At 45.6% G+C, this 13,774-nt stretch overlaps 1 protein-coding gene and 1 non-coding gene across 2 annotated transcripts in view; one reads left to right on the forward strand and one right to left on the reverse strand.

Annotated features, from left to right (window-relative positions):
• The first annotated feature begins 3,763 nt into the window (after positions 1-3,763).
• The window catches only part of itga3b (integrin, alpha 3b), a 183,937-nt gene continuing 173,926 nt past the window's right edge, over positions 3,764-13,774 (forward strand). The window contains exon 1 of the mRNA XM_078223902.1: positions 3,764-4,035. Coding sequence (XP_078080028.1) covers positions 3,863-4,035 — 173 coding nt within the window. The 5' untranslated portion in view covers positions 3,764-3,862. The remainder of the gene's footprint in view (positions 4,036-13,774) is intronic.
• Positions 12,922-12,995, reverse strand: trnai-aau (transfer RNA isoleucine (anticodon AAU)). Its single transcript has one exon. It is a non-coding gene; the product is annotated as a tRNA-Ile (tRNA).

Consider the following 13,774-nt stretch of genomic DNA (forward strand, 5'->3'; position numbering starts at 1 on the left):
AAAACAAATCAGGAACTCTCCCATTTTCACGCTAGCTGGACATCTACGCTGGAATTCCACTGCCCTGCCCACTACAGAATCGGAGTGGTCAAGGGGTGGACAATGGAAATGTCCATTGACTTGGGTGGGATTTTCCAGTCTCGCTTGAGCGAGGCCGTAAACTCCCACCCTTAGAATCAATCTCATAAAATTCTGCCCGTTATCTCTATTTCTCTCTCTCTACAGTTGCTGAGTATTTCCGGCATTTTCTCTTCTCATTTCAGATTTCAAGCAACCAGATTATTTTGCTTGTGGATTTAATATATTCTATTTAATTTATTGTAATATTTTGGTCCATTGAAAACATCACAGGCATTCAACTAGTACATGTAAAATAACAATTGGGTTGGAATGAATACAGTCCGCAGAGCAAAATCAAATATACCTGTAAATCAATGACTCTTCAGTCAGAATAATGTATCAACAAGGTGGATGTGGGGACTGTCTTCACAGATGCTGCTCTTCCACAGTACGAACCAAACAAGCACTAATGTACAGGGTCCTTGCTTGTACATCAAACAAGTCCTTATTAGTCCTCAATAGCTTTGCTGAATTATTTTAATATCCTATCTGAAGATAAACAATTGCATTGATCTTCTCCTGGTGTTATAGAACAAAGAACAAAGAACAATACAGCACAGGAACAGGCCCTTCGGCCCTCCAAGCCCGCGCCGCTCCACGGTCCAGGATTGAATCCTGAATCCAGGATCCCCGCCCAATTTTCCAGCCTATCTACATACCAAAATCCTATCCACCGAGCTGTCCCTCACAGCTACGATGCTTTGTTCATTACAACCTATTAACTCACCCCCACCCCCCCATTCCAGACCATGTGATCTCCAGGGAGAGGCGAAAACCCAGAGTGAAAAACCCCAGGGCCAATATGGGGAAAAAAATCTGGGAAATTCCTCTCCGACCCCCTGAGGCGATCGAAACGAGTCCAGGAGATCACAATGGCCCTGATCGGGAAATGCTTCCCAACCCTAGTCATTTCCACTTCCACGAACACCATATGAATTCCCTGCCCCCGAGACAGGTTCCCAACTATCCGCAGTATGCTGTAGTGTCTCAAAGGATTAGATTTTCCACATTAGGGTAATAGGGCGGGATGTTCTTGCCGCGCTTGCCCCAAAATGGGAAAATCCTGCCCAAGGTCAACAGACCTTTGCAAGGTACGCCAACCGCCCACTGTGATTCCTGGGCGGGGCAGGAAAATTACCCCCCTAAGTTTTACAGCACAGAAAGAGGCCTTTCGGCCCATTGTGTCTGCACCTATTTATGCTAATCCCATTTTCCACTCCTGGGTCCGCAGCCTTGTATGCAATGGCGTTCCAAGTGTCATCTAAATGCTTCTTAAATGTTTTGGGGGTTCCCACCTCTGCCATCTTTTCAGTCAGTGAGTTCCAGATTCCCACCACCCTCTGGGTGAAAATGTTTTTCCTCATATCCCCTCTAAATCTCCTGTCCCTTACCTTAAATCCATGCCCCTGGCTATTGAAGTTTGAAGTTGAAGTTTATTTATTAGTGTCACAAGTAAGCTTACATTAACACTGCAATGAAGTTATTGTGAAAATCCCCTAGTCACCACATTCCGGCGCCTGTTTGGGTACACTGAGGGAGAATTTTAGCAAGGCCAACGCACCTAACCAGCACATCTTTTCAGACTGTGGGAGGAAACCGGAGCACCCGGAGGAAATCCACGCAGACACGGGGAGAACGTGCAGACTCCACACAGACAGTGACCCAAGCCAGGAATCAAACCCAGCTGTGTGGCGCTGTGAGGCAGCAGTGCTAAACACTGTGCCACCGTGCCGCCCCAGGAACTCTCTACTAAGGGAAGAAGTTTCTTCCTGATTGCCCCATCTATGTCCTTCATAATTTTGTACACATCAATCTGGTCCCCACACATTATCCCCACCCCCCACCCTGTAGCCTTCTCTGCCCAAAGAAAACAACCCCAGCCTAATCAGCCTCTCTTCATAGCAGAAATTCTCCAGCGCAGGCAACATCCTGGAGTATATCCTCTGCACCCTTTCTAGTACAATCACATCCTTCCTATGGTGTGGTGACCAGAGCTGCACACAACATCTCGCTGTGGCCGAACAAGCGTTTATACAGCTCCATCATAACTTCCCTGCTCTTATATCCTATGCATCGGTTAGTAAAGGCAAGTATCCAATATTCCTTTTTAACCACCTTATCCACCTGTTCTGCTGCCTTCAGGGATCCTTGGACATGCACCCAAGGTCCTTCTGGACCTCTGTACTTCCTTGCTACCATTCATTGTGTATTCCCTTGCTTTGTTAGTTCTCCCAAAATGAATCACCAGCATTGCATTGGAAAGTATTCAGCAGTCTTGTTTCTTGGGAAAAGCAGACTGTAAAAGATGTGCCGATGCAGCACATTTACTGGCTGCTTCAAGGTGTTCCAGGTGTTGGAGCATAAACCTTTTCAATAAAGGATCACAAGTCCAGATAAAGTGTTGGTTTGGAGGGGCTGTGATCTCACACACACACTTTGCCCATTTGGATTATTCTGGGAAGCAGGTGCCATTAGATCAGAGGTCTGAGGGAAATGGAGCTTTCAGATGAAAAAAAATCTTTTGATGGTGCCTTTCAGACCACAAGGCTCCCCAAAGCGCTTTACAGCCAATGAAGCACTTTTGAAGTATGGTCATAGCTGTAATGTAGGAAACTATTCCGCCAGTTAATGGATGCACACACCCAATGCCAAAAACTATCAGGTGGATGGAGGAACTAGTCCTCTTCACAATCACTTGTTGCTACCCCTATGTTTAGTTTAAAGTTTATTTATTAATGTCACAAGTAGGCTTACATTAACACTGCAATGAAGTTACTGTGAAAATCCCCTAGTTGCCACACTCCGGCCTCTGTTCGGATACACTGAGCATGGCCAATGCACCTAACCAGCACGTCTTTCGGACTGTGGGAGGAAACCAGAGCACCCGGAGGAAACCCGCGCAGACACGTGAGGTGGAGATGCTGGCGTTGGACTGGGGTGGGCACTGTAAAAAGTCTCACAACACCGGGTTAAAGTCCAGCAGGTTTATTTGGAATCAAAAGCTTTTGGAGCGCTGATCCTTCATCAGGTTGCCAAACTCCAACACAGACATTGACCCAAGCTGGAAACCAAACTCGGGTCTCTGGCACTGTGAGGCAGCAACGCTAACCACTGTGCCACCGTGCCAACCCAAGGTGCAGCTTCTATATTTTGGCCTTCTTTCTAAATTAAAATTATAAAAAATAATTTGTACTGCCAGTTTGGAAGCTTGGCTACTGAACCAAAGCATGAAGGCTTTATGTAGGGTGAGGTTGCATTTATTATTCGCTTAATCATTCCTATTATTCTCTGATTGTATCATACATTGCCACGCGATTCACGAGCTGGTGAAATAAAAGCAGAAATTGCTGGATAAACTCAGCAGGTCTGTGGAGAGAGAAACGTCTGCGTTTCGGATCCTTCCACAGAACTGGTGGGACCCACCAACAGAATTTAACATCATGAGCGCTTCAATAACTCGACGGTAAAGTCAATCCTGTGCTTCCTTCGAGCATTTCGTTGATTTTGTCCCCCGCCCGCCACCAAGTTAAGGCAGGAATCAGATCACCAACGAGGATTTGGCACGACAGGGCCGTTTTAAGACCTAATGTGCTCGTCTGCGGAAGGGAAGCCTCCTCAAAGCGCAGGTTTGAAGGGCAGGCGTGTACAGTACTCCAGGGGTTGCAGGAGGGAGAGAGAGAGAGACAGAGACAGGAGAGGGACTCACAGGAACTGCAACCAGACCCAAGCCTTTGAAATCGACATGGCGCATTTCGCAGTGTGTGAGTTTCACCTCCTGCTCTCAGCCGCGGTGACAATCTCCTCTGCTTTCAACATCGATGTCAACTATCCGGTTATTAAAGAGGGACCAGCCGAAAGCTACTTCGGATATTCGGTGGCTCTGCACCGCCAGCTCAAAGACCGGGATCGCTACCTGTAAGTGTATTGCGGGGATCAGGAGAGAGAGAGGGAGGGGAGGGTATAAAGACTTCCTTGTGGTTGGCATCAGGAGGCAATAATAGTTCGTAAACAGCAGGTGAAATGTTACAAAAAGTGATCGGCCGAGAGTTCTTGCTGTAAGTCCCTTTATCTGTTAAAAAGAAAATTATTGCCTGAGGGTTGTATCACCTGGTTTTAACTTCCATAAGTAATTACACACACACCCAAACTCTCCTTTGCAACACAGTGTTTCGCTTTAGAAAATTAAATGGGGATTTTCAGAGCAACTTCATTGCAGTGTTGCTTAAATAAATAAAGTTTAAATGTGATATTTCAGATATGTTTGCTGAAATGCTGTGGTGATAGAATGTTTTAAGGTTGGTGGGAGTCCGAAACATCATTGATTTTAGTGGCTGGCCCTGGTCGGGCGCCGGGCTCTTGTTTAAACTCGTAATGTTTTAAAAGTTTTCAGTTTAAAACTTTAGCCGGGTCGAAGCCTCCCGCCGCGCAGTGGGGGAGGTTGTTTCTGAGCGCCAGCCTCAGATCTTTCTCATGAGTGCTGTGTGCATCTTCGTTCTGAAAAATCCCATCTCCTGAGCTGCTTCCAGAGCATCCCACTTCTTGTACCAGGACGTCCCGGATCTCCCACACTGAACCCACAGGGGGGGAGAACGTTGCTTTGTGAGAGAATGTGGTTCGGTTTGACTTTGCATCAGGGGTGAGATTATTAATAAGAGAACAAGGGGGGGAATTCCCAGTGAGATTGCAGGTCCGGGAATTAAAACAGCAAATACTGGATAAACTCAACAGTGGAGCCGACACGTTCAACTCTGGTTATCTGTCTCCATAGAGGCTGAGTTTATCCAGCATTTTTCAGTCTGAATTTCAAATAGCCAGCATCCACAGCACTTTTATTTCAAACTGTAGAATTGCGGGCAGCTTTGATTGTCTATCTGAGTGAAGGGGAGGGGATATCTTAATGTGCATCATTTTCATAAAGATTATTTAAATTCCCCTCCCCCTATGGCTGATCGCCCCTCTCTGAGTGTGTGTTTGTGAAGAGGTGAGTTTGAGCTGCTTGAGATAGTTATAATCCTCTCCAGCTCCAGTGGGAAGTTGAGCTGAGAGTCTTTGTTAGGCCCCCTCCCTCCCCATTGACGGGGTGTAGGTGAATGATTATCAGGGGAGTGAGGTGCGGGAAGGTTACCTGTAAGGGATTGCTGTGTGTCTGTGCCAGCTATTGAGTCAGCTCCAAGCCCATGAGCTTTGCTCTCTCCCCCCCCCCCCCCCGACTGGGAGTGTTTTAACTTTACTAAGAGCTGCTTGTTTGCTTAAGCTGTGCCCTGCTTTAATAGAAGGCTAAAGGATTTATCAGCAAGGAATTCTTTCTGTGGACTTCTGCGTGTGGGGGAGGGGAGGGCTGCATATTTCTTTCCCCAGGCTCTGCTTTTCCAGCTCGGAGCTTTCCTGCACAAAGTTTCAATGCTCCACCTGAGTTTACCCCACCCAGTTAGGCGGTAAGACCTTTGCTTCCATTTTTGACACAGGTAAATTTTCCAAAAGTGTTTGCACACCAGGTTCGCCTCACCCCCTTTCCTTGGTATCAACCTTTCCAGCTGAAACATGCGTCCTTTAATCTCCCCAGTGAATCATTCACTCAAATCTTAACAAGCGCACCTTCGGCCACAGCATGTTGCATTGACATAGCGCCTTCTTTCCAGTAAAGTGTCTCAAAGCGCTTCACGGGGACATTATCTATTTATTCCTTTATGTATTCATTAGTGTGGCAAGTAGGCTTTCATTAACACTGCAATGAAGTTACTGTTAAAACCCCCTAGTTGCCACACTCCGGCGCCTGTTTGGGTACACTGGGGGAGAATTTAGCATGGCCAATGCACCTAACCAGCACATCTTTCGAACTGTGGGAGGGAACCGGAGCAGCGGGGGAAATCCACCTAAACATGGAGAGAACGTGCAGATTCCACACAGACAGTGTCCCAAGCCGGGAATCGAACCCGGGCCCCTGGCGCTGTGAGGCAGCAGTGCTAACCACTGTGCCACCGCTATTTACTCTACTTGAGAACTTCTTCCCCCCTCAACCCTTTTCCCTGAAGATCTGGATTCTGGTAACTTGTGTTAGAGGGCGTCAAGTGCCATCTGCTGCCTCACTGGAGGGGCTGTGGCACTCACTGGGTTTTGGACAGCCAGAGATGACAGGGCATTCAACCATGAGGGCATCGCAGTTGACTGCGATCCTCCTTTCACCCAGTATCCACATTTATCTTTTTGAAGGCTTGCTGGAAAATGAAGGAATCGAGCCCAAGTATATTCTGTCCCCTCTCTACACTGGAGAGAATGAGGCCAATTTCCATCCCAGCTATGAGTGGGTAAAGGCATGGATTCATCCTTGGACCCTCCCTGTCGGTCTGACTCAAGATACACAGGGGAATGGAGACAATGAGAAAAGCCAGAAGTGTATTGTCTTTGAAAACTGTGCTACATTCTGGGTACAAAGTGACGCAGTTGCTGCTACAGAACTACAAATAAACTGTTATTCTGGATGATGATTTCTGTTCCAACTACCTATCAATGTGACCAATGTGTGTGTGTGTGTATATAATGAGAAAAAGTGAAAGCAATTCCTGCCTCCATCTCCAATGTGCACCTTGTCTGGAGGAATGATTCATGATGGGGTTCTGGTTAGTTGCTGCTTGCAGCCTATCACTGCTTCATCAAGTGCCAAGTGGCCATTCTGTTGTATGTGATTTAAAACGGGGAGTGGCAACAGGTTAGTTGATAGTGGAAGACGTCAAGTATAATACTACCCTCATATCCGTGCATGCGTACTTTCCAACTAGTGTAGAAATGGTGATGAATGTTATTCCCAGGAATATTAGTGAACTTTTAAGAGATGCAGGTGTGTCTATGCTTTTTATTTACACGCCTGCACTCACAATTGGTTTCCACACAATGCTTCCACTGACTGTATTGCTGGGATCTGGAGAGCTCAGAGTGTGGACTGAAGCTAATCTGTGACCATCGCTCTGCAGTCTTGGCCTCCTCTCTAGCCCTGAGCTGAGTGCGCCCCTTCCCCGAGTGCGCCCCTTCCCCCATCCCCATATCCCCATTACTCCACACATTTACCATGACCAATCCATTTAACCTACACATCTTGGGACTGTGGGACGAACCGGAGCACCCGAAGGAAACCTGTGCAGGCACAGGGAGTAGGTGCAAACTCCACACACCATAGACAGTCACCCAAGGTTGGAATTGAACCCGGGTCCCTGGTGCTGTGAAGCAGCAGTGCTAACCACTGTGCCACCCTTTCAGTTTAGCGTCAGCTCAGCACTGGTAAAGGTGCAAAAAAAAACTGCACGTTTATTTCATCTGGATTTTAAAGCTGGCGCGAAAGAGAGGGAGGAGATCCTGAGCCAGCCACAACAAACAACTGGTGCACATTCCTGTAGCTTTCAGCGGGGTCAGACAGGTCAGCGACTGGCTAACTTGGGACAGCATTCAGTATCGACCTGGGGTGGGAGGCACATTTGCTTTGGGCCATCCGAGCTCGGATTGAATGCGGTGATCTCTAAGGGGTGGAAATGATAAAGGAGCTCTTACTTTGTGCGCATTTACTGTCAAAGGTGATGGCCAGGAGAGCCTTGAACAATTACACTATTGACTGTGTGCCGCTTGCTTAGCTGAGAAAAGTAAATAACGTGTAGGAAGTATGTGAACCTTGTTTGTGGTCAGTCTATGTGAAACGTAATTAAAGAGGCTGCCATTGCAGATTGTGTATTGTGCATCTGTGTCGATATATCTTCTCATTGTGTGTAAATTGCTTTGGACTGGCCTGAGGTCGTGAACGGCGGGTACTGTAGAAAAATGCAAATCTTACTTTTTCATAGGGCAAATAGAGGATTCCACTGTAGGCTCCGTAATGTAAAACCTCTTTTATTATTTGTCATAATGGAAGGTTCCCATTCGTGGATGATGAAAACTATGATCTTGTAAACACGATGGACAAAATTTGCAACACGTAGAACTGAACAAATATGATTTTTTTTGTTCGTCAAGGATGTGAACAGGGAATTGGAATTGTTACATGGAATTCCTCAATTTGGTCTGTTTTGGGGCTGCAAATCATGGGAAGTTTCGACAAAGTAGATGGGGGGGGAAAAACTGTTCCCATTTGTGGAAGGATCAAGGCCAAGAGGGCTCAAATTTAAGGCTATTGGCAAACAAAGCAATGGCGACATGAGGAAAAATGTTATGGTGCAGCGAGCGGTGGTGACCTGGAATGCATTGCCTGAGATTGTGGTGGAGGCAGGTTCAATTGAAGCATTTAAGAGGGAATTGGATTATTACCTGAAAAGGAAGAATGTGGAGGACCATAGGGAGAAGGCCAGGGGAAAGGAACCAGCAAAATTAAATCATTCATTTGCAAAGCTGATGCAGACACCATGGGCTGAATGGCGTCGTCCTGCGATTCTATGAATTCCGTTCATTAAATTAGATGCACATACTTTCAGGATTTTGCTAACATTTCTGGATCATATTCCACAATGCGGCCCATTTTTGAAAAAGTGTCAGTACGTTTGTAAAAAGCCAAAGAATTGCACTCAGTGGAAATATGAAAGACAGAATGGTTCAATATTCAGATGGGTAGCTGAGTTTGTGATTAAGGACTGATGACTGAACCGAAAGCTACTAATATTTACACACAGGTTAGTCAGTCATGTCTCTCTCCTGTCTGTCTTTTCCCTCTTTTCCTTAATTCTGTTCCTTTTTACCTGCTGTGCCTCTTCAATATCTTGCAGTTCTGCCCTCAATGTTAATTCTTCTTTCCACAGATACTGAGTGGCCTTTTGAGTATTTCCAGCTTTTTCTGTTCTGGTTCCTGGAAGATATTTACGCTCTTTACGAGCTGAGTCACCTTTATCCAGTAAATATGTTTCAAATATACACTCTTCTCCTCGTGCTCTCATTTTGCCAGTTGCACAAAGGCACCCAAGCAATTGTATCTCATCATTGAGGCTGATTTTCCAGTTGAAAGCAGATAACCATAACCTTTCCTGGCACTTGTGTCAGCAGTGTACCACCTGGTAGTTATTCCAAGCCATGATTTGTACAAGTCCATTGACACCTTATACTTTATAATGAAGGTGTCAAGTTTGTAATACATCACACAGCTTGAAATAAATATTAATCTGCCTGCCTGTCTGGTCAAGGCTCTTTTGGGGGAAGTACACTGTCACAACTCTCTGCTATACGGTTTCAAACAGTTTTTCCTTCCCTGGGTGGATAGTTCATTTCAGGTTATCTAGGCATGCTGTTCAGACTGTTGATACTGTTCATCTTAGGTTAAGCTTGGGCCAAGGTGCTCCAGTAGCTGCAATAGAAATTGCATTATCGAGTATGGAATTATAGACATTTAGACTGAAGTTTTGATTATCCCTCTGAATCGCTCTTCCTTTGTATTGGTCTTTAATGTTGCCTGATTACACCTCTGTGAAGCACTTTGGGATAATGTTTAGGCTGTTAAGGGTGCAATTTAAACACCAGTTGAACAAGTTCTAGGTCCAGTCAGTGTCATATTTGACCCCCAAGGTGATCTTTCAACCATACATTCGCACTGCCACTAAAACTGCCTATTGGCGCCATTGTAACATCGCTGACTCAACTCCTCCAACTTTCACACCCTCATCCATACCTTTGCTATCTCCAGACTTCTAATACATCCCTGACCAGCCTCCTACATTCTACCGTCTGTCACCTCGAGGTCATCCAAAACTCTGCTGCCCTGGGAGGCGATGGCCTTGTGGTATTTTCGCTGGACTATTAATCCAGAAACTCAACTAATGTTCTGGGACCCAGGTTCAAATCCCACAATTGCAGATGGTAAAAATTGAATTTAGTATATTAAAACAATTTGGAATTAAGAATCTACTGATGACCATGAAACCATTGTTGATTGTTGGAAAAACCTATCTGGTTCGCTAATGTCCTTTAGGGAAGGAAATCTGCCATCCTTACCTGGCTTGGCCAACATGTGACTCCAGAGTCACAGCAATGTGGTTGACTCTTAGCTGACCTCAAGCAACTAGGGGTGGACAATAAATGCTGGATAGCCAGCGATGCCCATGTCCCATGAATGAAAAAACTTGCACAAAATTTCATTCACCCATCACCCTTGTGCTAGCTAACCTACGCTAGCTCCCAGTCAAGTAACATTGGATTTTTCAAATTCACATCCATGTTTTCAAATCCATTCATCGTCTTGCCCCACCCTACCTTAGAACTCCTCCAGCCCCACAGCCCTCTAGGATATCTGCATGCTCCTAATGGCAGCTTCTCCCTCTTCATCACTGGTGGTCATGCCTTCAGCTGCCCAGGCTGTAAGTTCCTGATTTCCCTCCCGGCACCTTTTGGCCCGTCCACCTCACTTACCTCCTGTAAAGACACTCCTTAAAATTTGCCTCTCTGACCAACTTCTAGTCATCCAACCTAATGTCTCCTTAGGTGGTTGAGTGACATGTTTTATAATGCCTCTATGAAGCAAGTTGTAATGTTAACTATGTTAAAAGCATTATATAAATACAAGCTGCTGCTCTTGTTAGTCTCTGCTGAGTTAGTTCATTTCAGTCAGAGCAATGGTGGGGGTACGAGCAAGTATATCACTCGCTCACATGGAAGGGGGAAAATAAATAATAAGCCCCCCCACGTCTGGGCCAGAATTTTCGAGCCGTTTACACCCTGCTGCTGTTGCAAGTGAGGATGGAGAATTTAGGTGCTTAGCCAACTCTCCATTCACTGCAGTGGGACCAGAGAATCTTGCCAGCCCTCCCCGATCTCTAGTGTCCTGGCTGGTAAGGACATGTATAGTCAGAATCAGACTTTGCTATGCTGTCCATACTGACTACTGCACATTAAACTCTGACATAAACTGCACTGCAAAATGAGACCCTCTCCCTTTTCAGGGCGGACTGGAGAAAATGGGGACAGAGAAATGAACTTTACAACACTTCTGAGGTCAAGCACTTGGATTTCTTATCATAACTGGGCGGCACGGTGGTTAGCGCTGCTGGCTCATGGTGCCAAGGACTGGGTTTGATTCCCAGCTAGGGTCGCTGTCTGTATGGAGTCTGTACATTCTCTCCCCGTGTCTGTGTGTGTTTCCTCTGGGTGTTCCGGTTTCCTCCCACACTGCAAAAGACGTGCTGGTTAGATGCTAAATTCTCCCACCGTGTACCCGAACAGGCGGAGTGTGGCGACTAGGGGATTTTCACAGTAACTTCATTGCAGTGGTAATGTAAGCCTACTTGTGACACTAGTAAAAAATAAACTTCACATAAATACCTATTCGGGGCCTCTGCTGCAATTTGTTTTGTGACTAAAGTTTAGGAGTCTAAAATGCCAAGAAAATATCATTTCTATCTGCTGTAAATCTTGATTTGCAAACTACTTCTGATTTGTTTATAACATACGTTGCAGTTCAACAACTTGCGTAAGAAAATACACTGCCCGTAACAGTGAGATTGTAATGAAAATGTTCCCTAGTTCTTTCAGCCCTTCTGGATACTTGACGTCAAGTTTCCTTTTTCAGGCATTATATTTTAAGAGACAATTTGTGAGATTTATTCCTCAGTAATATGCTGCACTTGACCAGGAAGCACTTGTTGCTGACTGCTTAAAGTGGGCAAATATTCCAAATCTCTCAATTTGACCTTAAAAATGTCAGAACATTTAAAGGAGGGCAGAGTCCCATCTTTAACCTTGCTGTTTCTTTACATAAATGTTTTCCTTCATAATATTTCACCAATCTGCTGGTAAGAGAACTGCTTTTGAGTTGAAGAACTAAATGCAAATGTGTTGCTGCCCAGTTGCAGGGGTTAGAGTTAATGGCCCATTCATAGAAACTAGAAGCAGGAGTAGGCCATTTGGCCCTTCAAGCCTGCTCCACCATTCATTATGATCTTGGTTGATCATCAAAATCAATAACCTGATCCTGCCTCCCCCGCTCCCCCCCCCCACCCCTCCCCCCCCATCCCTTGATCCCTTTAACCCCCAAGAGCTACACCTAACTTCTTGAAATCACACAAAAGTTTTGGCTTCAACTACTTTCTGTGATAGTGAATTCCACACATTCGCCACTCTCTAGGTGAGGAAATTTCTCCTCACTTTAGTCCTAAAAGATTTACCCCTTATCCTCAAACTATGACCCCGAGTCCTGGACTGCCCCATCATCGGGAACATTCTGCCTGAATCAGGGTTGTAGCTTCTTGGCTCTGTTTATTTTTCATGCTGGTGTGAATGTCATCAGGCTGAAGATATCTTCAGAGGGACAGGATTTATGGAATGAACTCCCACAGTGATGTTTGGATAAGCTTGTGCTGCATCGTGCCTGAATGCCAGCGCAGATTGTTACACGAATTAGGAGTAGGACTCCAGTTTGGACTTGGTTTTGTGGTTTGTTCTTCACGGCGGTGGGGGGGTGTGGTCAGTTGTCTGTGTACATGAAGATCATAGAATCCCTATAGTGCAGGAGGTGACCATTCGGCCCATTGAGTCTGCACAGACTCAGCACCTTATCCTGGCCCACCCTATCCCGTAACCGGCACATTTCCTATAGCTAACCCCCACCCTACACTTGGGACGCTAAGGGAGAATTTAGCACAGCCAATGCACCTAACCAGCACATCTTTGGACTGTGGGAGGAAGCCGGAACCACCTGGAGGAAACCCACGCAGACACGGGGAGAACGTGTAGACTCCGCACAGACAGTCACCCAAGGCTGGAATTGACCCCGGGTCCTTGGTGCTGCGAGACAGCAGTGCTAACCTCTGTGCCACCCACAAACTCAAATCATATTGGAAAGATTGCTGGCCAGTACGGGGATCGAACCCGTAACCTTGGCATTATTAGCACCGCACTCTACCCATCTGAGCTAACTGGCCACAGCAAATCAATGATTTTTATCCACTTGCTGACATCATTTTGTTTATTGCTATGTTAAATTGTTTCTGTGGTAATCTAAGGAGCAGTCAGTACCCGCCTCTCTAAAGGAGCCATAAATCGTGGAGATGCTGCAAAATGAATGAAGTTAAACATGATTAATCTCAGAAAAGTAATATTTAGTCTGCTGGAGTTTAGCTCGATTAACAGAACTGCGGCTCTACAAAGCATAGCTGACTTCTGCACATTTCCAATGGTTGCTCTGGTTGTATTAAGAGTTTATTATTTCAAATAAAGAGACAATGATGGATTCAAGACTATAAAACCACGTGCAGCAGACATTCCAAGAGGAGTTAAAGTAACTTTTGATGTGTGAAGGGGTCCTTTATATGATGTTTGTATTGCAGAGGGAGCCATAAAAAGTTGCAGAGTAACAGCTGGTTTCCAGTGTGTATCCTGAGGTTCTGATAAAGTCATAAATCACGTGTGCTTGCATTATCCGAAGCTCCTAAGTCTTTTCTGGGGATGTAGCACACAAGCCCAGTTATGTGTCTGTAATTTCAGATTTCCACTGTTGGATTCTGATCATATCACCATTTTTGAAAGTCCTGTTAGTTTATCTAACTGAGCACAGTGACTGCTGGTTATCTCAGAATGGCTCAGTTGGTGATAGCAGCATGTTAACAAGTCAGTCCCTGCTTCCCAAAATAAGCAAAATACTACTGCGGATGCTGGAACCTGAAACAAGAACAGAGGACACTGGAAAAACTCAGCAGGATTT

The sequence above is a fragment of the Mustelus asterias genome, chromosome 11 (genome assembly GCF_964213995.1).
Source record: "Mustelus asterias chromosome 11, sMusAst1.hap1.1, whole genome shotgun sequence".
In the NCBI taxonomy this organism is placed as follows: domain Eukaryota; kingdom Metazoa; phylum Chordata; class Chondrichthyes; order Carcharhiniformes; family Triakidae; genus Mustelus; species Mustelus asterias.